The 25,374-nt window shown below is 54.1% G+C and overlaps 1 protein-coding gene across 2 annotated transcripts in view; it reads left to right on the top strand.

Annotated features, from left to right (window-relative positions):
* Positions 1 to 25,374, top strand: part of SLC2A8 (solute carrier family 2 member 8) — a 30,603-nt gene that overhangs the window by 884 nt on the left and 4,345 nt on the right. For both annotated transcript variants that reach the window (XM_069942737.1, XM_069942736.1), the window contains exons 2-8: positions 7 to 84; positions 993 to 1,155; positions 1,228 to 1,434; positions 16,422 to 16,521; positions 16,634 to 16,845; positions 18,733 to 18,882; positions 18,951 to 19,059. In XM_069942737.1, the coding sequence (XP_069798838.1) occupies positions 11 to 84; positions 993 to 1,155; positions 1,228 to 1,434; positions 16,422 to 16,521; positions 16,634 to 16,845; positions 18,733 to 18,882; positions 18,951 to 19,059 (1,015 nt within the window). In that variant the 5' untranslated portion in view covers positions 7 to 10. The remainder of the gene's footprint in view (positions 1 to 6; positions 85 to 992; positions 1,156 to 1,227; positions 1,435 to 16,421; positions 16,522 to 16,633; positions 16,846 to 18,732; positions 18,883 to 18,950; positions 19,060 to 25,374) is intronic.

Below are 25,374 nucleotides of genomic sequence, written 5' to 3'. Positions count from 1 at the left end.
TGTTAGGATCATGGAGGACGATGACTTTCAGCCTCTTCTCACTCAGTCCGAATCCCCTGATTTACAATGCAGCCGATATCTGAGGTTAGTGTCTTCACTGCCGAGGAGGGGGGGGGGGCACCTGTCTCTGGCGGGATGGTACACACTGGTGGGGCGGGATGGTACACACTGGTGGGGCGGGATGGTACACACTGGTGGGGCGGGATGGTACACACTGGTGGGGGGCACCTGTCTCTGGCGGGATGGTACACACTGGTGGGGGGCACCTGTCTCTGGCGGGATGGTACACACTGGTGGGGGGCACCTGTCTCTGGCGGGATGGTACACACTGGTGGGGGGCACCTGTCTCTGGCGGGATGGTACACACTGGTGGGGGGCACCGGTCTCTGGCGGGATGGTACACACTGGTACACACTGGTGGGGGGCACCGGTCTCTGGCGGAATGGTACACACTGGTGGGGGGCACCTGTCTCTGGTGGGATGGTACACACTGGTGGGGCGGGATGGTACACACTGGTGGGGCGGGATGGTACACACTGGTGGGGGGCACCGGTCTCTGGTGGGATGGTACACACTGGTGGGGCGGGATGGTACACACTGGTGGGGGGCACCGGTCTCTGGCGGAATGGTACACACTGGTGGGGGGCACCTGTCTCTGGTGGGATGGTACACACTGGTGGGGCGGGATGGTACACACTGGTGGGGCGGGATGGTACACACTGGTGGGGGGCACCGGTCTCTGGTGGGATGGTACACACTGGTGGGGCGGGATGGTACACACTGGTGGGGCGGGATGGTACACACTGGTGGGGGGCACCTGTCTCTGGCGGGATGGTACACACTGGTGGGGGGCACCTGTCTCTGGCGGGATGGTACACACTGATGGGGACATAGTGATGCACTAAGAACCTGACTTTCCTCCTCCTACAATAAGGGTAGTCATTATGGAAGTAATTGTCAGTCACATGACCTGCTCTCTGTCTTCCGTGCAGAAATGTACAGAACCGGAAACTGTTCTTGGCCACGTTTGGCGCAGTGTTGGGGCCCCTGAGCTTTGGGCTTGTTCTGGGCTTTAGCTCTCCGGCCATCTCTGATTTGAAGCAAAGCGAGGATCCCCGTCTTATCTTGGATGAGGAGATGGCCTCCTGGTTTGGGGTAAGTCTCTTACCTGGTAGACGTGGAGGTCGGAAAAGGGTTTGTGCTGACGGATACTTTTCCTCCCCGCAGTCTATAGTCACGGTTGGAGCGGCCGCTGGCGGGATACTTGGTGGCTGGATGGTGGACCGCCTTGGCCGGAAGCTGAGCCTCATGCTTTGTGCTCCTCCTTTTGTCCTTGGCTTCACCCTGATCCTATCAGCTCAGAATGTGTGGATGTTGCTGGGTGGCCGTGTGTTGTCTGGACTAGCCAGCGGAGTCACCTCCTTGGTGGTCCCGGTGAGTATCCTGCCATCTGTGCCTGACACCCCCCCCCCCCCCTCCCCCCCTCCCTCGACTGCTGCCGCCATACAGTATCCTGCCATCTGTGCCTGACACCCCCCCCCCTCCCTCGACTGCTGCCGCCATACAGTATCCTGCCATCTGTGCCTGACCCCCCCCACACTGCTGCCACCATACAGTATCCTGCCATCTGTGCCTGACCCCCCCCCTCACTGCTCCCACCATACAGTATCCTGCCATCTGTGCCTGACCCCCCCCCCCACTGCTGCCACCATACAGTATCCTGCCATCTGTGCCTGACCCCCCCACATTGCCACCATACAGTATCCTGCCATCTGTGCCCCCCACACTGCTGCCACCATACAGTATCCTGCCATCTGTGCCCCCCACACTGCTGCCACCATACAGTATCCTGCCATCTGTGCCCCCCCACTGCTGCCACCATACAGTATCCTGCCATCTGTGCCCCCCCACACTGCTGCCACCATACAGTATCCTGCCATCTGTGCCTGACCCCCCCCCCACTGCTGCCACCATACAGTATCCTGCCATCTGTGCCTGACCCCCCCCACACTGCTGCCACCATACAGTATCCTGCCATCTGTGCCTGACCCCCCCCCCACTGCTGCCACCATACAGTATCCTGCCATCTGTGCCTGACCCCCCCCCCCCACTGCTGCCACCATACAGTATCCTGCCATCTGTGCCTGACCCCCCACACTGCTGCCACCATACAGTATCCTGCCATCTGTGCCCCCCACTGCTGCCACCATACAGTATCCTGCCATCTGTGCCTGACCCCCCCCCACACTGCTGCCACCATACAGTATCCTGCCATCTGTGCCTGACCCCCCCCCCACTGCTGCCACCATACAGTATCCTGCCATCTGTGCCTGACCCCCCCCCCCACTGCTGCCACCATACAGTATCCTGCCATCTGTGCCCCCCCCCACTGCTGCCACCATACAGTATCCTGCCATCTGTGCCTGACCCCCCCCACTGCTGCCACCATACAGTATCCTGCCATCTGTGCCTGACCCCCCCCCACTGCTGCCACCATACAGTATCCTGCCATCTGTGCCCCCCACTGCTGCCACCATACAGTATCCTGCCATCTGTGCCTGACCCCCCCCCCCCCACTGCTGCCACCATACAGTATCCTGCCATCTGTGCCTGACCCCCCCCCCCCCCCACTGCTGCCACCATACAGTATCCTGCCATCTGTGCCCCCCCCCCACTGCTGCCACCATACAGTATCCTGCCATCTGTGCCTGACCCCCCCCACTGCTGCCACCATACAGTATCCTGCCATCTGTGCCCCCCACACTGCTGCCACCATACAGTATCCTGCCATCTGTGCCTGACCCCCCACACTGCTGCCACCATACAGTATCCTGCCATCTGTGCCTGACCCCCCCCACACTGCTGCCACCATACAGTATCCTGCCATCTGTGCCTGACCCCCCCACTGCTGCCACCATACAGTATCCTGCCATCTGTGCCTGACCCCCCCCCCCCACACTGCTGCCACCATACAGTATCCTGCCATCTGTGCCCCCCACTGCTGCCACCATACAGTATCCTGCCATCTGTGCCCCCCACTGCTGCCACCATACAGTATCCTGCCATCTGTGCCTGACCCCCCCCCACACTGCTGCCACCATACAGTATCCTGCCATCTGTGCCTGACCCCCCCCCACTGCTGCCACCATACAGTATCCTGCCATCTGTGCCTGACCCCCCCCACACTGCTGCCACCATACAGTATCCTGCCATCTGTGCCTGACCCCCCCCACTGCTGCCACCATACAGTATCCTGCCATCTGTGCCCCCCACACTGCTGCCACCATACAGTATCCTGCCATCTGTGCCCCCCCACTGCTGCCACCATACAGTATCCTGCCATCTGTGCCTGACCCCCCCCCACTGCTGCCACCATACAGTATCCTGCCATCTGTGCCTGACCCCCCCACTGCTGCCACCATACAGTATCCTGCCATCTGTGCCCCCCAAACTGCTGCCACCATACAGTATCCTGCCATCTGTGCCCCCCCACACTGCTGCCACCATACAGTATCCTGCCATCTGTGCCCCCCCACTGCTGCCACCATACAGTATCCTGCCATCTGTGCCTGACCCCCCCACTGCTGCCACCATACAGTATCCTGCCATCTGTGCCCCCCCCCACTGCTGCCACCATACAGTATCCTGCCATCTGTGCCCCCCCCACTGCTGCCACCATACAGTATCCTGCCATCTGTGCCCCCCACTGCTGCCACCATACAGTATCCTGCCATCTGTGCCTGACCCCCCCCCCACTGCTGCCACCATACAGTATCCTGCCATCTGTGCCTGACCCCCCCCCCCCACTGCTGCCACCATACAGTATCCTGCCATCTGTGCCCCCCCACTGCTGCCACCATACAGTATCCTGCCATCTGTGCCCCCCACACTGCTGCCACCATACAGTATCCTGCCATCTGTGCCCCCCATACTGCTGCCACCATACAGTATCCTGCCATCTGTGCCCCCCCCACTGCTGCCACCATACAGTATCCTGCCATCTGTGCCCCCCACTGCTGCCACCATACAGTATCCTGCCATCTGTGCCCCCCACACTGCTGCCACCATACAGTATCCTGCCATCTGTACCTGACCCCCCCCCCCCACTGCTGCCACCATACAGTATCCTGCCATCTGTACCTGACCCCCCCCCCCCACTGCTGCCACCATACAGTATCCTGCCATCTGTGCCCCCCACACTGCTGCCACCATACAGTATCCTGCCATCTGTGCCTGACCCCCCCCCACTGCTGCCACCATACAGTATCCTGCCATCTGTGCCCCCCCACACTGCTGCCACCATACAGTATCCTGCCGTCTGTGCCTTACCCCCCCACTGCTGCCACCATACAGTATCCTGCCATCTGTGCCCCCCCCACACTGCTGCCACCATACAGTATCCTGCCATCTGTGCCTGACCCCCCCCCCCCACTGCTGCCACCATACAGTATCCTGCCATCTGTACCTGACCCCCCCCCACTGCTGCCACCATACAGTATCCTGCCATCTGTGCCTGACCCCCCCACTGCTGCCACCATACAGTATCCTGCCATACTGTGCACCCCCACTGCTGCCACCATACAGTATCCTGCCATCTGTGCCGACCCCCCCCCCACACTGCTGCCACCATACGTATCCTGCCAATCTGTGCCCCCCACCTGCTGCCACCATACAGTATCCTGCCATCTGTGCCGGACCCCCCCCACACTGCTGCCACCATACAGTATCCTGCCATCTGTGCCTGACACCCCCCCCCACTGCTGCCACAATACAAGTATCCTGCCATCTGTACTTGGACCCCCCACACTGCTGCCACATACAGTATCCTGCCATCTGGTGCCCCCCACACTGCTGCCACCATACAGTATCCTGCCCATCTGTGCCTGACCCCCCCCCCCACTGGCCACCACTACAGTATCCTGCCATCTGTGCCCCCCCACTGATGCCGCCATACAGTATCCTGCCATCTGATGCCTGACCCCCCCCCCCCCCACTGCTGCCACCATACAGTCTCCTGCCATCCTGTGCCCCCCACACTGCTGCCCACCATAGCAGTATCCTGCCATCTGTGGCCCCCCACATGCTGCCCACCATACAGTAAAATGCCTGCCATCTGTGTCCTGACCCCCCCCCCCCCCCCACTGCTGCCACCCTAACATATCAGTATCCTGTGCCCCCCCACACTGCTGCATGTGCCTGGACCCTCCCCCCCACTGCTTGCCACCATACAGTATCCTGCATTCTGTGCCTGACCCCCCAATGCTAGCCACCATACGGTATCCTGCCATTCTGTGCCCCCCCAACTGCTGCCACCATAACAGTATCCTGCATCTGTGTCCCCCCCACACTGCTGCCACCATACAGTATCCTGCCATCTGTGCCCCCACACTGCTGCCACCATACAGTATCTGCCATCTGTACCCCCCCCCACTGCTGCCACCATACAGTATCCTGCCATCTGTGCCCCCCCACACTGCTGCCACCATACAGTATCCTGCCATCTGTGCCCCCCCCACTGCTGCCACCATACAGTATCCTGCCATCTGTGCCTGACCCCCCCCCCCCCACTGCTGCCACCATATACAGTATCCTGCCATCTGTGCCTGCCCCCCCCCCCCACTGCTGCCACCATACAGTATCCTGCCATCTGTGCCTGACCCCCCCCCCCCCCACTGCTGCCACCATACAGTATCCTGCCATCTGTGCCTGACCCCCCCCCCACTGCTGCCACCATACAGTATCCTGCCATCTGTGCCCCCCACACTGCATGCCACCATACAGTATCCTGCCATCTGTGCCCCCCACACTGCTGCCACCATACCGATCCTGCCATCTGTGCCTGACCCCCCCCCCCCCACTGCTGCCCCATACAGTATCCTGCCATCTGTGCCCCCCCTTACTGCTGCCACCATACAGTATCCTGCCATCTGTGCCCCCCCCACTGCTGCCACCTTACAGTATCCTGCCATCTGTGCCTGACCCCCCCCCACTGCTGCCACCATACAGTATCCTGCCATCTGTGACCCCCACTGCTGCCACCATACAGTATCCTGCCATCTGTGCCCCCCACTGCTGCCACCATACAGTATCCTGCCCATCTGTGCCCCCCACACTGCTGCACCATACAGTATCCTGCCATCTGTGCCCCCCCACTGCTGCCACCATACAGTATCCTGCCATCTGGCCTGACCCCCCCCCACACTCTGCCACCATACAGTATCCTGCCATCTGTGCCCCCCCACACTTGCTGCCACCATACAGTATCCTGCCATCTGTGCCCCCCATACTGCTGCCACCATACAGTATCCTGCCATCTGTGCCACACTGCTGCCACCATACAGGTATCCTGCCATCTGTGCCTGACCCCCCCCCCACTGCTGCCACCATACAGTATCCTGCCATCTGTGCCCCCCCACTGCTGCCACCATACAGTATCCTGCCATCCTGTGCCCCCCCCCACCTGCTGCCACCATACAGTATCCTGCCATCTGTGCCCCCACACTGCTGCCACCATACAGTATCCTGCCATTCTGTGCCCCCCACACTGCTGCCACCATACAGTATCCTGCCATCTGTGCCCCCCACACTGCTGCCACCATACAGTATCCTGCCATCTGTGCCTGATCCCCCCCCCCCCACTGCTGCCACCATACAGTATCCTGCCATCTGTGCCCCCCACACTGCTGCCACCATACAGTATCCTGCCATCGTGCCTGACCCCCCCCCCACTGCTGGCCACCATACAGTATCCTGCCATCTGTGCCTGACCCCCCCCCCCCCACTGCTGCCACCATACAGTATCCTGCCATCTGTGCCCCCCACACTGCTGCCACCATACAGTATCTGCCATCTGTGCCCCCACACTGCTGCCACCATACAGTATCTGCCATCTGTGCCTGACCCCCCCCACTGCTGCCACCATACAGTATCCTGCCATCTGTGCCTGACCCCCCCCCCACTGCTGCCACCATACAGTATCCTGCCATCTGTGCCCCCCCCACTGCTGCCACCATACAGTATCCTGCCATCTGTGCCCCCCCCACTCTGCTGCCACCATACAGTATCCTGCCATCTGTGCCCCCCCACTGCTGCCACCATACCAGTATCCTGCCATCTATGTGCCCCCCACACGTGCTGCCACCATACAGTATCCTGCCATCTGTGCCCCCCACACTGCTGCCACCATACAGTATCCTGCCATCTGTGCCCCCCACACTGCTGCCACCATACAGTAGTCCTGCCATCTGTGCCTGATCCCCCCCCCCCTCCCACTGCTGCCACCATACAGTATCCTGCCATCTGTGCCCCCACACTGCTGCCACCATACAGTATCCTGCCTCTGTGCCTGACCCCCCCCCACTGCTGCCACCATACAGTATCCTGCCATCTGTGCCTGACCCCCCCCCACTGCTGCACCATACAGTATCCTGCCATCTGTGCCTTGACCCCCCCACCACTGCTGCCACATACAGTATCCTGCCATCTGTGCCCCCCACACTGCTGCCACCATACAGTATCCTGCCATCTGTGCCCCCCACACTGCTGCCACCATACAGTATCCTGCCATTCTGTGCCTGACCCCCCCACTGCTGCCACCATACAGTATCCTGCCATCTGTGCCTGGCCCCCCCCCCCCCACTGCTGCCACCATACAGTATCCTGCCATCTGTGCCTGACCCCCCCCACTGCTGCCACCATACAGTATCCTGCCATCTGTGCCCCCCCCCACTGCTGCCACCATACAGTAGCCTGCCATCTGTGCCCCCCCCCCCTGCTGCCACCATACAGTATCCTGCCATCTGTGCCCCCCCCACTGCTGCCACCATACAGTATCCTGCCATCTGTGCCCCCCACACTGCTGCCACCATACAGTATCCTGCCATCTGTGCCCCCCACACTGCTGCCACCATACAGTATCCTGCCATCTGTGCCCCCCCACTGCTGCCCCTGTTATCGCACTAATAGCGATTTCTTCCTCTTTGTGCGGTATCCAAATGATATGAAATAATAGTATGAGCCTCATCCAGATTCACACAGACACCAATAGCAATTGGTATCAATGCAAAAGGCTTCTGCTTTATTACCCAAACAACAGTTCTTATACTAGTTATGACGTACAGGGACAGGTGGTTACATCATGGGTTAATACTGGCACAATTGGCTATCTGCCTACTCGGGAGGGTCTTATGCTGATGAGTTCTTAAGTTATCTGACACCCAAGACCACTCGCTTCCCCCCTCCCAACTCTTAAAGGGAACCTCTGACCCCCCGTGCCGGGGTTACAGGCTCCCGACCCCCCGTTAGAGCCCCCTATACTCACCTAATCCCGCCGGGTCCTGCTTCTGGAAGTGGTCAGGTGACGGAGATCTCAGCCGCTGCAGCACGGCGTGCGCTGAGAGATGAGTCCAACACCCATAGAGAATGATGGGAGAGTCCAGCGCTCTGTCATTCTCTGAGCGTTGGACTCATCTCTCAGCGTGCACCGGGCTGCAGCGGCTGAGATCTCCGTCACCTGACCACCTCCAGAAGCAGGACCCGGTGGGATTAGGTGAGTATAGGGGGCTCTAACGGGGGGTCGGGAGCCTGTCACCCCGGCACGGGGGGTGACAGGTTCCCTTTAAGAGAACAAAGACACATTCTAGTATATATATAATGATTACCATATGGCAGTACGAGCTATACCTGAGTATACATATAGATATATAGATATTTTTCAGACTATATCTCTCACAATTCCCTCCTTTTTGTGGACTGTAGGATCAATGAGAGAAGGCGAAGTGAGGTGCATACCCTCGCCCTAAATGACGCAGAGCTGGACTTTCCTATTTCTTCACCAGGTCCCCCCACAATCCTCTTGGGTATCGCCTTCCCATTGTCCTAACAGCCCCGCAATTATCAAAGATTAATAGTTTGTTTAAGGGCGGAGTTGCGCTCTTGAAATGATCATAATAGTCTTTGTCTTTGATAGGGTTACTATTCATATACATGGTGTTTGAGGTCACTGATGTGTTGAATGTGTGTAAGACAAGTTTCCTGAGACAAGGAACGACACAACAACATATAAGGGTTAATATTACAAAAACAACAACAAGTGTGAGAACTAGGTTGGCTACTACATTGGACCAGCTTCCAAACCATTTCTCAAGCCCTGAGGTAAAAGCATTATCAATTCCAGAGTTCTGAGCCAGTTCCTCTGATAAAGCTGTGAGTCCTTGTAATGCCTTTGTGATGCTTCCATCGGGCAGCGTTGTTGGGAATGAATGTGCAGCACGAAGCTCCGAACATCGTGCAGCACGAAGCTCCGAACATCGTGCAGCACGAAGCTCCGAACATCTTGCAGCACGAAGCTCCGAACATCTTGCAGCACGAAGCTCCGAACATCTTGCAGCACGAAGCTCCGAACATCTTGCAGCACGAAGCTCCGAACATCTTGCAGCACGAAGCTCCGAACATCTTGCAGCACGAAGCTCCGAACATCTTACAGACCCCTCCTTTTTCAGCTAAAATCATGTCGAGGGCCAGTCTGGTTTGCCAGGCCATTATTGGGGTGGAGCCTAGTTGTTCTGCAATTCCCTTGACAGCATCACGGGTGTAATTGACGAATCTCTGTTGATTATAATAGAGATAGTTAATCCAATCTACATTTTTATTAATGGCAATCATAGGAATGAGAGATTCAAAACCTGCTGCTATCTGGTTTCTGGCTTTAACCTTATCTAGGACTCCTCTAGGAACTCCTATTGCATCAATATAGACATGTGGGTCAAAGGATGTTGGGAGTGATCTCTTACTACGTTTGTGATTGACCTCATTCCATTTAGGTGGGAAAATATCTGGAAAGGCATAAGTATCTTAAGGCCCACTGGCCTACCCATTCTGTCTGCATCCTGGGTCGGAGTTTCAGGTCTCCGCACATCCACCAGATATCTGCATGCTCTTTTATTTGATTAATAAACCATCTATCTAGATAATCGTCACTACTATTGCTTGGGTCAGTGAGTTGTACAATGTGTGAACAGTACCCTGGGGGGAAAGCACCAAGGGGTAGTCCTACACTATTGCGTTCAAAACAAGTATAGTTCCCAGGGTACGGAACTACACCAAAGCCCATATGATCTTCCTCCTTTACTGCAGGATATAATAATGCTAGGGTTTTACAACGTGGGGCCATCTCATTAATAGGAACAGTTTCAGAGTACATCTTAAGGATCAGTGATATCATCTAATGGAAAAGGTACAGTTCCTAAATGGGGACGAGCTGCAGCCCAGGCAATACAGTCAGATTTATCCTGAGAAAGGGCTGTATAACGTACCCATTCTACCCATAAGTTGGTATCGGAGAACCCAGTCTCGATGGCTAACTTATCTTCGTATTTAAGATTGCCCAAGTATTTAACACCAAATATTGGCAGAGGGGTAGGATTTGCCTGTGTATCCTTTCCCATTACCATTATCTTGAACTGACCTATGGGATCTTTGCCCTCTACCACTGCTCCTAGGACATAAGTCCCTGAATCTTCTTGAGTGGGATTTCTAATGGATAGGAGCAGAGGGTTACATCTATCATACCTGCAGTTATCAGATGGGAATGCCTTTATGAGTGTCATACTCTGCAATAGGTTTTCCCCTTTAACTCTCGAGGTGGCTCCCGTCGGAGTATATCCCCAACTATTTGGACTAGTGTTCCATCCCACCAATCCCCACTTTCCACATGCCATAGAGTTTGGTTCTGTCACACACATATATACTTGTCCGACCAGAGCCATGTGTCCTTATTTATTTTGTCCTTTGGCCCACAGTCAACTACACTACAAAAGTCAAACCTAGCAGTTTTTGTTTCGTCTTGGTGGAACACAAAAGTAGGGATTTTATCAGTCTGAGGTTCTCCTTTTATAAAATACACAAAACATATCAACACATGCAGGACAGTTACGCCCCTGAAGATCATTCGGGTGACGGTTCATGCACTTTCTTGCAATGGGATTCGTGGATCCAATTGGGTTTTCCTTCCAATTTGACAGCTGTGGCGGTGGTCAGCAGAGCTTGGTGTGGACCTTCAAACCGTGGTTCTAGAGTTTTTAGGACGTGCTTTTTCACCACTACCCAATCTCCTGGCTGTAGAGAGTGGGTCGCCTCTATGCTGTCTGGATCTGGAAGGGAAGCAAACACTTGGGAACATATGTTAGACAATCGGTTTGTGAGACTGATAACATAGTCAGTAAGGTTACTATGCTGCATCTGGAGTTGTTGTGGAAAATAAAGCCCTAGCCTAGGGGCATTTCCAAAAAGAATTTCATAAGGGCTGAGGCCTGTCCTTCGGTTAGGGGTATACCGAATGGAGGAGAGTGCTAGGGGTAGGCACTCTGTCCATGGCTTTTTCACCTCAGCCATAGCTTTCTGCAGCTTAGATTTGATAGTTCCATTCAGTCTTTCTACTCTACCGCTACTTTGTGGCTGGTAGGCTGTATGGAAGGCTTGCTCAACGCCCAGGGCCCCCATGATTTCCTTCATGACCTCCCCTGTGAAATGTGTACCACGGTCACTTTCAATTGTCTCTGGGACCCCATAACGACAAATTATCTCGTTAATCAGTTTCTTGGCAACAGATTTCGCAGTGGCTTTAGCCACTGGATATGCCTCTGGCCATCCCCAGAATAGGTCTACACACACTAGTACATATTCAAGGGTCCCGACTTTGGGTAGTTGGATGAAGTCGATTTGTCTTTGGAAGGGGATATTGGGCCTGGGGGTGTGTCTCAAAGGTGTTTTTACAGTCTTTCCCACATTGTGATGGGCACAAATCATACAAGCTTGGGTAAACTTGGCTGCTGCAACACTAAATCCTGGGGCATACCAATATTTATTCACCAGATCAGACATTGCAGTCTTTGACAAGTGGGTGTTACCATGGGCGGCCTGAGCTGCGGCAGGAAAGAGGGCACAGGGTAAACACAATTTCCCTTTTATTTCCCATGCTCCCCCAGGGTTCATCTTAGCTCCTTTCTCTTCCCACCCAGACTTTTCTTCCTTACTGGCTTGAGATTGCAATGTTTTAAGCATTTCAAAATCAACTGGCAGAGAAATGTCTTGTTGTACGGCTGCAATCCCTGCAGGGTCATGTCTGGGATTTTGTGCAGCAGCTTTAGCTGCCTGATCAGCCCGATGGTTCCCTCGAGCTTCAGGGGTTTTGTCTGAAGAGTGGCCTTTGACCTTAACAATGGCCACCTTCTTTGGCAACAGCAAAGCATCCATTAGGGCCTTTACACCCTTGCTATTTTTAATTGGCTTGCCATTTGCTGTGAGAAAGTCTCTAGCCTTCCAGATGGGACCATAATCATGGGCAATCCCAAACCCATATCTGGAATCAGTGAATATGTTAGCAGTTGTTCCCTCTGCATATCTGCAGGCCTCTTCCAAAGCCTTGAGCTCGGCCTCTTGTGCAGACCTATGAGGAGGCAGGGGTTCTGCCTTGACGAGTTCATGTTGGGTAACAACTGCGTACCCCGTATAAAATTTTCCCTGGACACCATACCGCGATCCATCCACAAAGAGCTCCATTTCTGGGTTTTCTAGGGGGGGTGTCTACCACATGATCAAACCCTGCCGTCTCTTGGGACATTAACTGGAGACAGTCATGTGACTCCTCTGAGTCAGGAAGATACTGTGCTAGGTGACTCATACTACTACTCCCTCCCCCCTCCAGAGGCAGCAGAGTAGCCGGGTTCAGGGTTGTGCACCTTTGAATGGTGGCATAAGGAGTGCACATTGAAGTCTAAGGTGCCGGGCAGTGGAGAGGTGCTTGGGCTGCACTTAGAATGGCAATGATGTCATGTGGGGCAAGTACTGTAACAGGGTAGTTCAGTACAATGTCAGAGCTTTTATCAAGCATGAGGTGTACAGCTGCAACAGCACGGACACAAGACGGAGCTCCTCTAGCTACTGGGTCAAGTCTGGCAGAGTAATAGGCCACAGGACGTTTGCCTGCCCTTGTTTGAGTGAGGACAGCTGAGGCATGGCCAAGAGACTCAATAGTGTAATAGAGTCTGAAAGGCTTGTATAGATAATAGAGACACAGCATTTGACTCTGGATTGGCAACTCCCTATGGGCGTTCCATTTGCTGAGAGCGTCCATTTGTTTCCTCCTCTCTGGGGCGGAGAGGTGCATGACACTCACGCCTAAAATGTCCATATCTGCCACAGTTGTAACACCTACCCCTACGTCTAAATATTCCTCCCTTTCCCTCTTCTGGGTGGAGCTGATAAGCAGCCACACCCGCTCTAGGTCTTTTGGTGAATTCTACTTCCACTCCTTTAGCAACTTGCAACAGAATAGGAGGTTGTAGAGACCTCCACTCAGGTCTGGCCAATACCAAACCTTTACGAATGTTTTCTCTAAGACCCTCTACAAAAGCAGCAGTCAAAATTCTACCATGCATCAATGAGGTATCTTCAAAGCCCAAATCCATCCATCTCTGCTGCAGTCTAGTAGAAAACTTCTCCACACTCTGTCTTGTCTTGTTGCATATCAGACAAGGTGGCTGACTGATCTGCTAGCCTCTTCCTCCCCCACTCAGTAAGTCTGACTATATACTGCTCTCCAGACTGGAAAGTTGTATCATCCCCATCACAAGAGCCCACAGCAGAAGCAATGAGCTGAGAAAACGAATCCCCAGCTTTACACTGCACCAATTCCTCCAAATCCCTCCAACTACATAAAAAGCCTTCCTAATCTTTGCCATCTCTCTACAAAAAGGCAACTCCTCTGGATTAGGAATTCTGCTCATTATTGCTAGCATCTCACCAGGGGACCAAGGGCGATAGGCAGGCTCGGCAGGATGATCATTTGGTCCCTAAGGGGGCCAATCCCATAACTTGGTTGTCGGGATGTGCGCCAAAAAGGATTTGATCTAGATTTGTTTGGCGCAGATAATGTTCCCTCGGACCTAAAATCTCGATCTTCCAAAACCATTGCTGCACTTTCCTGTGACTGTGGTGCACTTCTATCTGAATAGGGTAGAAGTGATGGTGGATTACTATATTCAAGGGGTGCATCAGAGGCACCTCCCGTTGTCATTATAGGTGCATACTTGGTTTTGGTGGTACATATAATTGGGAAGAATTATTTGCACATACAATAGGGTAAAGGCCAGTACTAGGAGATATAGCTAGACTTAGCCATTTTTTGGGTGTAGTACATTTACAACAAGTCTCTCTCCAGTCAGGATTCTTTTGTCTACAACTACACTCCCAACCCCCACCATATGGGGGTGGAGCAGTATGCACCATAGAAGGTATACCATTTGGAATGAGGGTATTTTGGATTGGAATGTTTTGCACGTTGGAGGGAGTTCCTGTTGAAAGAGCATTACACACGGTGGTGGGGGCTGCCTCACCCTGTGCTGAAGAGCTAACACACTCTTTGTTTTCAGACATCTTCTCATATAAAAACTGTCCATGTTTCTCAATTTCTTTCAACTTTCCATCAGTCACTTCTAAAGATATCTTCCACCATAATTCTGCTTGTTCTAGACGATTATTATTCTTCAACCAACCCCTCTTTTCACAATTCTTCCTTCAATCTACCACCTTTCGGCATCCCTAAGGCTTGCATGAATGATTTTAACTTTTTAACTGCATCTTTACCTTCTCTGTCCTCCATCAATTGGGCAGCTGTTACGCTACCACCTGTAACATTAGAATTACCCATTTTTCAAGACTTAGTGGACTCTAACCACACACGCAGCTCCTTGACGGCTGACTAATACTCAGCTTCGACCGGGCTGACCAGTACTTAGTAGACTCTAACCACACACGCAGCTCCTTGACGGCTGACTAATACTCAGCTTAGACCGGGCTGACCAGTACTTAGTGGACTCTAACCACACGCGCAGCTCCTTGACGGCTGACTAATACTCAGCTTCGACCGGGCTGACCAGTACTTAGTAGACTCTAACCACACACGCAGCTCCTTGACGGCTGACTAATACTCAGCTTAGACCGGGCTGACCAGTACTTAGTAGACTCTAACCACACACGCAGCTCCTTGACGGCTGACTAATACTCAGCTTCGACCGGGCTGACCAGTACTTAGTAGACTCTAACCACACACGCAGCTCCTTGACGGCTGACTAATACTCAGCTTCGACCGGGCTGACCAGTACTTAGTGGACTCTAACCACACGCGCAGCTCCTTGACGGCTGACTAATACTCAGCTTAGACCGGGCTGACCAGTACTTAGTAGACTCTAACCACACACGCAGCTCCTTGACGGCTGACTAATACTCAGCTTTGAGAGTGAGGCTGACCAAGCTCTACCCAGCTCCCTCCTGGCTGACCAATATTCAGCTCATAGAGGGGCTGACTAATTTATGGGTTCTTTATTCACAGTTACAGACAGTTCTAACTCCCTTTCTGTTTATATGCACTTTCTTTATGCACTTTCTTTATGCAGTTTCTATATAACATCCTCTAGAGGGAGCCCTTACACAATACACAATACTACGTATTACGTATTACGTCTCACGTACTGCGTTATACCCGAATGGTACCGGATATTCTTTCTACAAAACACAGACTTTTAGCACTACCAACACAAAGAGGGGATCTTAGGGTTCTTATATTAGATCTAGATCCAGCACAATTGAACCCTAAATAGCGTTAGGTCAACACTTAGGGACAAGCTAAGCGGGAACCAAGAGGAGAGTGTAAGAAATAAGACTTTACCTTGCTGCAGCTGTGATCTCATCTAATGTTCCCCCTTAAAGCTTATTTCTGGTACGGTTGAACAAACGCCATTTAAATCTAGATCATCCGAGTCACGGCACCAAAACTGTTATCGCACTAATAGCGATCTCTTCCTCTTTGTGCGGTATCCAAATTATATCAAATAATAGTATGAGCGCTCATACAGATTCACACAGACACCAATAGCAATTGGTATCAATGCAAAAGGATTCTGCTTTATTACACAAACAACAGTTCTTATACTAGTTATGACGTACAGGAACAGGTGGTTACATCATGGGTTAATACTGGCACAATTGGCTATTTGCCTACTCGGGAGGGTCTTATGCTGATGAGTTCCTAAGTTATGTGACACCCAAGACCACTTATACCCCCCCCCCCCCCCAACTCTTAAAGAGAACAAAGACACATTCAAATATTCAAATATATATATAATGAATACCATATGGCAGTACGAGCTATACCTGAGTATACATAGAGATATTTTTCAGACTATATCTCTCACACCACCATACAGTATCCTGCCATTGTCTGCAGTACCCTGGGGGGAGGAGGACCCCCATAGTCAGGACAGGGCTGGGAGTACATTGTCTGTCCCCACTATGGGGGTCCTCCTCTGACCTCCCCCACACCGGGTGCAGTCTCCCATGTCTCACGTCTGTGACCTGCTCTTTAGGTGTATATCTCGGAGACCTCGCACTGGAAGGTTCGGGGGACATTGGGCTCCTGCGTGCAGCTGATGGTGGTCACTGGCATTGTAGCAGCTTATGGAGCAGGTAATGGTGTGCGGTGGTAGCCGGTAATGGTGTGCGGGGGAGGGGTGTGCGGTGGTATCCGGTAATGGTGTGCGGTGGTAGCCGAGCTGAATCGGTTGTTTTTCCTGTGTAGGGATGATGGTGGGCTGGCGCTGGCTGGCGGTGGGCTGCTCTCTGCCCCCCATCTTTATGCTGGTGTTGATGTGCTTCATGCCTGAAACCCCCCGATATCTCATCAACCAGGAGAGGGGAGCAGAAGCCATGGCCGCTCTGCGCTTCCTGCGAGGACCAGACGTCGACCATGAGTGGGAATACCGGCAGATTGAAGCCAGCGGGGAGCGGCAGGTAAGTGGCGGATGTAGGGACAGGATGCGGCATATGGGGGGGGGGGGTGTATATGCTGTGTAGGATGCTACATATGGAGGGGGGTTTATATGCTGTATAGGATGCTACATATGGGGGGGGTATATGCTGTGTAGGATGCCACATATGGGGGGGGTGTATATGCTGTGTAGGATGCCACATATGGGGGGGCTGTATATGCTGTGTAGGATGCCACATATCGGGGGGGTGTATATGCTGTGTAGGATGCCACATATGGGGGGGGGGTGTATATGCTGTGTAGGATGCCACATATGGGGGGGGGGGGTGTATATGCTGTGTAGGATGCCACATATGGGGGGGGGGGGGGTATATGCTGTGTAGGATGCCACATATGGGGGGGGGGGTGTATATGCTGTGTAGGATGCCACATATGGGGGGGGGGTGTATATGCTGTGTAGGATGCCACATATGGGGGGGGGGGGGTATATGCTGTGTAGGATGCCACATATAGGGGGGGTGTATATGCTGTGTAGGATGCCACATATGGGGGGGGGGGTGTATATGCTGTGTAGGATGCCACATATAGGGGGGGTGTATATGCTGTGTAGGATGCCACATATAGGGGGGGTGTATATGCTGTGTAGGATGCCACATATGGGGGGGGGGGGTGTATATGCTGTGTAGGATGCCACATATGGGGGGGGGGGTGTATATGCTGTGTAGGATGCCACATATGGGGGGGGGGGGGTGTATATGCTGTGTAGGATGCCACATATGGGGGGGGGGGTGTATATGCTGTGTAGGATGCCACATATGGGGGGGGGGGGTGTATATGCTGTGTAGGATGCCACATATGGGGGGGGGTGTATATGCTGTGTAGGATGCCACATATGGGGGGGGGTGTATATGCTGTGTAGGATGCCACATATGGGGGGGGGGTGTATATGCTGTGTAGGATGCCACATATGGGGGGGGGGGTGTATATGCTGTGTAGGATGCCACATATGGGGGGGGGTGTATATGCTGTGTAGGATGCCACATATGGGGGGGGGTGTATATGCTGTGTAGGATGCCACATATGGGGGGGGGGGGTGTATATGCTGTGTAGGATGCCACATATGGGGGGGGGGTGTATATGCTGTGTAGGATGCCACATATGGGGGGGGGTGTATATGCTGTGTAGGATGCCACATATGGGGGGGGTGTATATGCTGTGTAGGATGCCACATATGGGGGGGGTGTATATGCTGTGTAGGATGCCACATATGGGGGGGGTGTATATGCTGTGTAGGATGCCACATATGGGGGGGTGTATATGCTGTGTAGGATGCCACATATGGGGGGGTGTATATGCTGTGTAGGATGCTACATATGGGGGGGGGGAGGATTGGCAGGGGGGAGGATGTGACCTGTCGGGGCAGGGGGGGGGGGGGATGGGGGGGAGGAGGATGTGACCTGGCAGGGGGGAGGATGTGACCTGTCGGGGCAGGGGGGGGGAGGAGCAGGATGTGACCTGTCGGGGCAGGGGGGGGGAGGAGGAGGATGTGACCTGTCGGGGCAGGGGGGGGGAGGAGGAGGATGTGACCTGTCGGGGCAGGGGGGGGGAGGAGGAGGATGTGACCTGTCGGGGCAGGGGGGGGGAGGAGGAGGATGTGACCTGTCGGGGCAGGGGGGGGGAGGAGGAGGATGTGACCTGTCGGGGCAGGGGGGGGGAGGAGGAGGATGTGACCTGTCGGGGCAGGGGGGGGGAGGAGGAGGATGTGACCTGTCGGGGCAGGGGGGGGGAGGAGGAGGATGTGACCTGTCGGGGCAGGGGGGGGGAGGAGGAGGATGTGACCTGTCGGGGCAGGGTGCACGCGGTGTCCGGACACCAGCTATGTCTGAGCGCTGATGTTCTTGTCTCCCCAGGCGGGTGGCCTCACGCTGGCAGATATTCGGGAGCCGTCTATATACAAACCCTTCACCATCGGCGTGCTGCTCATGTTGCTGCAGCAGGCCACAGGCATTAATGCCATCATGTTTTATGCCGATATGATCTTTGAAGAAGCCAATTTCCAGGTGAGCTGCGGTGTAGGCGACATCGGTGTCCGATCTGGCCCTGGCCTCACGTTCCTTCTCTGTTACAGGACAGCAGTCTGGCCTCTGTTATTGTGGGGCTGGTGCAGGTCGCATTCACGGCGGTGGCTGCGCTCATCATAGACCGAGCCGGGAGGAAGGTCCTGCTCATCATCTCTGGTAAGTTCCTGGGGGACAGGATGCGATCACATGGTGTCTGCTCCCTGTACATGATGTAAGGACCCCCATTGGTTACCCTGGTCAGGTGATCCTGAGCTCATGGCTCCTGCCCTACATGCAGCACATTACTAACGCTGGTGCCACCGCTTCTTGTGTACATTTTTCTCCGTTATGACATTTTGTTGCGGCTGGCTCCATCTTAGCGGACTCTTATTCATACTACGTGAGTCTTTTCAGTAAGTCCCCCCCCAGCCAGGACCCCGCTGAGAAACCAGTGTAAGATTCCATTCATAATGTGTTTTCTCTTAGTCCATCAGCAGCACAATAATGGGGTATTCTTGCCTCTGTCACCATGAAGGACAAAAAGTATTCAAATGAAATTTACATTGGCTGCACCTCCCCCCCTCCCCCACAGGATAGAAGACGGAGCACTCCCCGCAGTCAGGGAGTTCATTATAAAATTACAATAAGAGCAGGAACCTTGTGCTGCTGATGGACTAAGGGGAAAGAGCGGTCTAAGGGGAAAGAGCGGTGCAATGTAATCTTCCCTTACGTCCTATCAGCAGCACAATAATGGGGATTTAGCATATACAACCCCCTAGGGGAGGAGGGCATCATGCAGTGCAGAATTGAGACCAGACCTAGGAAAATAAACCATTATTGCTATGTAGACCTGGGGGGGGCGGCTGACAGATCTGCTCCCCGCTGTAGCCAAAGATTGTAGCATCTATTGATCCACTCGGCGATCCACCTGGATGCTGTAGGTTTGGAAGCTTTTCTTCTTTATGCTTTCCCATAAATGACACCAGAAGATGAGGGGCAACACCCCAAAACAGCTGTCTGTGGATGGTTACCTAGCCTTGGTTTTTTCCTTGTCATTACGTTGACTAATGGTGCGTTTACACGAAACAATAATTGGCCCGATCGTACGATTAACTATCAGCGTTTAGACTGTACAATATATCGTACGGAAAAATCATTTTGCGATCGCGCATCCGCAGCATGGCCCCCCGCATGCAGCCTGGTCCCCCCGCGCCGGCTCGATCGCCACCCCCGCCGTTCTGATCGCCACCGCTCTGATTGCCAGTCCGCAGCCGCCGCTCTGATCGCCCCCGCCGGCCCACGAGCATATGTTACCTGCTCCGCGCAGCAGGTCTTCCGACATCCCCGGCTCCGCTCTTCAGTGCACTGATTGGCTGAAGAGGAGAGTCGGGAATTTCAAACACCTTCTCTTCAGCCAATTAGTGCTGCCTTGCATTGATTGAAAAATTCCCGACTCCCCTCTTCAGCCAATCAGTGCACTGAAGAGCGGAGCCGGGGATGTCGGAAGACCTGCTGCGCGGAGCAGGTAACATATGCTCGCGGGGGCGGGGGGAAGGGGGTGTATGGCGATTGGGGTGGCGATGGAGATGGGGCTGCGGATGAGTGGGGGGGGGGGGGGGCTGGGCTATCGCGCAACAACTGTTTACACAGAACGATCGGTGAATTTTTTACGAACAACGATTTGATGACATGTTGAAAGATCAAAATGAATGATTTCTTGTTCGTCGTTTGATCGTTTGCTGCGTTTATACGTACGATTATCATTCGAATTTGAACGTTATCACGCAAATTCGCACGATAATCATTACGTGTAACCGCAGCATTATAGGGCCACTTAATATGGTGGTTTCCTTACAGTAGCCGCCCCTTGGCCGGGTCCTTACTAGAGGGATATCTGGCTAGTCCTGGGTTTCCAGACTCTTCAATGAGGCTCCACGGGCTCCTCTTTTACCAGAAGATGTTCAGAGGTTCTGAATGTCTCTGTCCTCTTGAATGTAGAGATGTGAACCACATGGGATGACAGGACCAAACCAACCCCCACAGGTAGGATCAGTGCTGGTGTATAGATTGGTAATATCCAAAGTTGCTTGATAACGGCCTGTCTGCCATGTAATGGGCTGAAATGCGCTGCATATAAAACTGTTGCGTCTTACCATATGGCGGCCTCTCCTCTCTTTGGGACCACTTTGGATATTACCAATCTATACACCAGTGCTGATCGTACCTGTGGGGGTTGGTTTGGTCCTGTCATCCCATGTGGCTGACATCTGTACATGCTCCTTCCGCCTGTGTGGTGTCCCCCGGGAGTATCCTGCGGGGTCAGCATCTGTTTGCCTACAATAGAGTTGTACCGATCTCCTTGCACAACTCTACCAGGTGAGTGCTAGGATACAAACTATTGCCCCATGAGGCGCCCCTTGTCTCCTCTCTCGTTCTGTCCTTTTCCCTTTCTGGATCTTGAGATGATGAAACAACCTGATTCCAATTGGGAAGGGGTATACTAGCTTGAATAAGACGCTCTATTCATGAAGTCTCCTCTGTAGCTTAAGGCGCTGGGTGTTAGAGCCTTCTCCAAACCCGTCCTGACCATATTCCAGGATTTCTGGGATTGAAAGGTTCAAGGGGTAAATGTCCCTGGGGTTGCACTAGGATTGAGACCTCCTGTCACTCTAGAGCAGTGATGGCTAACCTTGACACTCTAGCTGTTTTAAAAATTACAATTCCCGTCATACCTGGCAGGGCTCCAGATGGCGACCAAAATGGTCGCCAATGCGACTGATATTTTGCAAATGGCGCCCAGATTTATTAATCTGGGCGCCATTTGCGACTGGCCCCGGCGGCGGCGCGCTGTCTCTTTAAGATGCGCGGCTGATGCGCGGCTGCCGGGGGTGTCCCGTCCTATCCCCGGCAGCGCGGCGCATCAGTGAGCTGCCTGGGGCCCTGACTTCCGGCACAGGAAGCGCACGTCAGAGACGCTTCCTGTGTCAGAAGTCACAGCCCCGGCGTACACTGACGCGCCGCGCTGCCGGGGAATAGGACGGGACACCCCCGGCAGCCGCGCATCAGCCGGGGACAGCGTCCGAAGAACAAGAGGATCGCCGGGGGAGCGGGTTGTCAGGTGAGTTTGTGTGTTTGTTTTTTTAAAATACTGCTTAGCATAGAGGAAAGGGGGGGGGGGGCATCTATAATGGGGGGAAGAGAAGGGGGGGCATCTATAATGGGGGGAGAAGAGGGGCCATCTTCAAGGGGGGGAGAGGGGGCCATCTATAATGGGGGGGGGGGGGGAGAGGGGGCATCTATAATGGGGGGGGGGGAGAGGGGGCATCTATAAGGTGAGGGGGTATCTATAAGGGGGGGAGAAGAGGGGGCATCTATAATGGCGGGGAGAAGAGGGGGTATCTATAATGGGGGGAGAAGAGGGGGCATCTATAATGGGGGGGAGAAGAGGGGGTATCTATAATGGGGGGGAGAAGAGGGGGTATCTATAATGGGGGGGAGAAGAGGGGGCATCTATAATGGGGGGGAGAAGAGGGGGTATCTATAATGGGGGGGAGAAGAGGGGGTATCTATAATGGGGGGGAGAAGAGGGGGTATCTATAATGGGGGGGAGAAGAGGGGGCATCTATAATGGGGGGAGGAGGGGGCATCTATAATGGGGGGAGGAGGGGGCATCTATAATGGGGGGGAGGAGGGGGCATCTATAATGGGGGGGAGGAGGGGGCATCTATAATGGGGGGGAGAGGGGGTATCTATAATGGGGGGGGGGAGAGGGGGTATCTATAATGGGGGGGAGAAGAGGGGGCATCTATAATGGGGGGGAGAAGAGGGGGCATCTATAATGGGGGGGAGGAGGGGGCATCTATAATGGGGGGGAGGAGGGGGCATCTATAATGGGGGGGGGGAGAGGGGGTATCTATAATGGGGGGGAGAAGAGGGGGCATCTATAATGGGGGGGAGAAGAGGGGGCATCTATAATGGGGGGGAGGAGGGGGTATCTATAATGGGGGGGAGAAGAGGGGGTATCTATAATGGGGGGGAGAAGAGGGGGCATCTATAATGGGGGGGAGAAGAGGGGGCATCTATAATGGGGGGAGGAGGGGGTATCTATAATGGGGGGAGAAGAGGGGGTATCTATAATGGGGGGAGAAGAGGGGGCATCTATAATGGGGGGGAGAAGAGGGGGCATCTATAATGGGGGGGAGGAGGGGGCATCTATAATGGGGGGGAGGAGGGGGCATCTATAATGGGGGGGAGGAGGGGGCATCTATAATGGGGGGGGAGAGGGGGCATCTATAATGGGGGGGGGAGAGGGGGCATCTATAAGGTGAGGGGGAATCTATAAGGGGGGGAGAAGAGGGGGCATCTATAATGGGGGGGAGAAGAGGGGGTATCTATAATGGGGGGGGAGGAGGGGGCATCTATAATGGGGGGGAGGAGGGGGCATCTATAATGGGGGGGAGGAGGGGGCATCTATAATGGGGGGGAGGAGGGGGCATCTATAATGGGGGGGGAGAGGGGGCATCTATAATGGGGGGGGAGAGGGGGCATCTATAAGGTAAGGGGGAATCTATAAGGGGGGGAGAAGAGGGGGCATCTATAATGGGGGGGAGAAGAGGGGGTATCTATCATGGGGGGAGAAGAGGGGGCATCTATAAGGGGGGGAGAAGAGGGGGTATCTATAATGGGGGGGAGAAGAGGGGGTATCTATAATGGGGGGAGAGGGGGCCATCTATAAGGGGAGGGGGTATCTATAAGGGGGGGAAAAGAGGGGGCATCTATAATGGGGGGAGGAGGGGGCATCTATAATGGGGGGGAGAAGAGGGGGCATCTATAATGGGGGGGAGGAGGGGGCATCTATAATGGGGTAGAGGGGGTCATCTATAAGGGGAGGGGGTCATCTATAAGGGGAGGGGGCCATCTATAATTGGGGTAGAGGGGGCCATCTATAAGTGTAGGGCAAACTGGCTGCAGACACTGGGAGATAGATATATGCACAATTATTATTATCAGGGCCCTCAGGTGTCTGTATTGTAGGGGGTCACTTGCATTAGTCACTAGGTGAGAGATATATCTATCTATATACACATCTTGTGGGGGGTCACTATGGCTGCAGTCAGAAGTCTAGCTCAGTATGTATAGACTGTTGCAAGCTTTTAAAGGGAACCTGTCACCCCCGGTGCCGGGGTGACAGGCTCCCAACCCCCCGTTAGAGCCCCCTATATTCACCTCATGGCGCCGGGTCCCGCTTCTGAAGATGGTCGGGTCACGGAGATCTCAGCCGCTGCAGCCCGGCGCGCACACTGAGAGATGAGTCCAACCCTCATAGAGAATGATGGAGCGCTGGACTCTCCCGTCATTCTCTATGGGTGTTGGACTCATCTCTCAGCGCACGCCGGGCTGCAGCGGCTGAGATCTCCGTGACCCGACCATCTTCAGAAGCGGGACCCGGCGCCATGAGGTGAATATAGGGGGCTCTAACGGGGGGTTGGGAGCCTGTCACCCCGGCACGGGGGTCGACAGGTTCCCTTTAAGTTCAAGTTCAGAAGAGTAAGCCTCATTAAAAGGCTAGCCAAGTGAGGCTGAAGTACTGAGTCAGACTGGATGTGGTTGTCAAGTTGCAAGTTTCCATGTTGAACGTTTTCAAACTAAGAAAAGAAAGAATCTAAAGGAGGAGGAGGCTGCCGCGGCCTCTGCACACAGTAAGTCCCATGTAACATAACATTAATTTTACATGGTTTAAAATGTTGGCGACCAAATATTCTATTTGGCGCCTAAATTTTTCAGGTTAGGAGCCAATGGCTCCTAGGTAAATTTTTTAGTCTGGAGCCCTGCCTGGGCAGCCAAAGCCATATCTTTGGTTGTTCAGGCATGATGGGAATTGTAGTTTTGCAAAAGCTGGAGTGTCAAGGTTAGCCATCACTGCTCTAGAATATGACCTGTTTGTCACCCAAGGAGTGATGTGACCAAGTGTCAGAAAAGCCCTTGTCTCTGTATAGGGACAGGTCAATGTCCATGCTGTCAGGCTGTGTGACCCCGGTTGTTGGCAGAGCTGATTGCCCAGAGACACCAGGTTCTGCATGGGTGGAAGCCACCGATGCCTCCACTCCTCATTGACAGGAGTTTGGCAAACCAGGATCTTTTGGGCCAAAATATTATTACCGCTATAATGTTGGCTTGATTCTGCCTGCTCTTCAGCAATACCTTTTGGTGTCATGGAAGTCGTTTGGAAGATGTAGTAGTTCGGGTTCGGATGGACTCCACCATGCTCCAGGTTTGCTCATCTCTACCTCAGACACATCAGGTGTTTTGTGGGACTGGCCCCTTCGATGTTTGGAGCTGGATCACAGGCGCGTGCTGCAACGTTCGGGTTCGGATGGACTCCACCATGCTCCAGGTTTGCTCATCTCTACCTCAGACACATCAGGTGTTTTGTGGGACTGGCCCCTTCGATGTTTGGAGCTGGATCACAGGCGCGTGCTGCAACGTTCGGGT

Source organism: Dendropsophus ebraccatus, chromosome 10, assembly GCF_027789765.1.
Source record: "Dendropsophus ebraccatus isolate aDenEbr1 chromosome 10, aDenEbr1.pat, whole genome shotgun sequence".
Lineage (NCBI taxonomy): Eukaryota > Metazoa > Chordata > Amphibia > Anura > Hylidae > Dendropsophus > Dendropsophus ebraccatus.
This window is presented reverse-complemented; position numbering and strand designations above follow the sequence as displayed.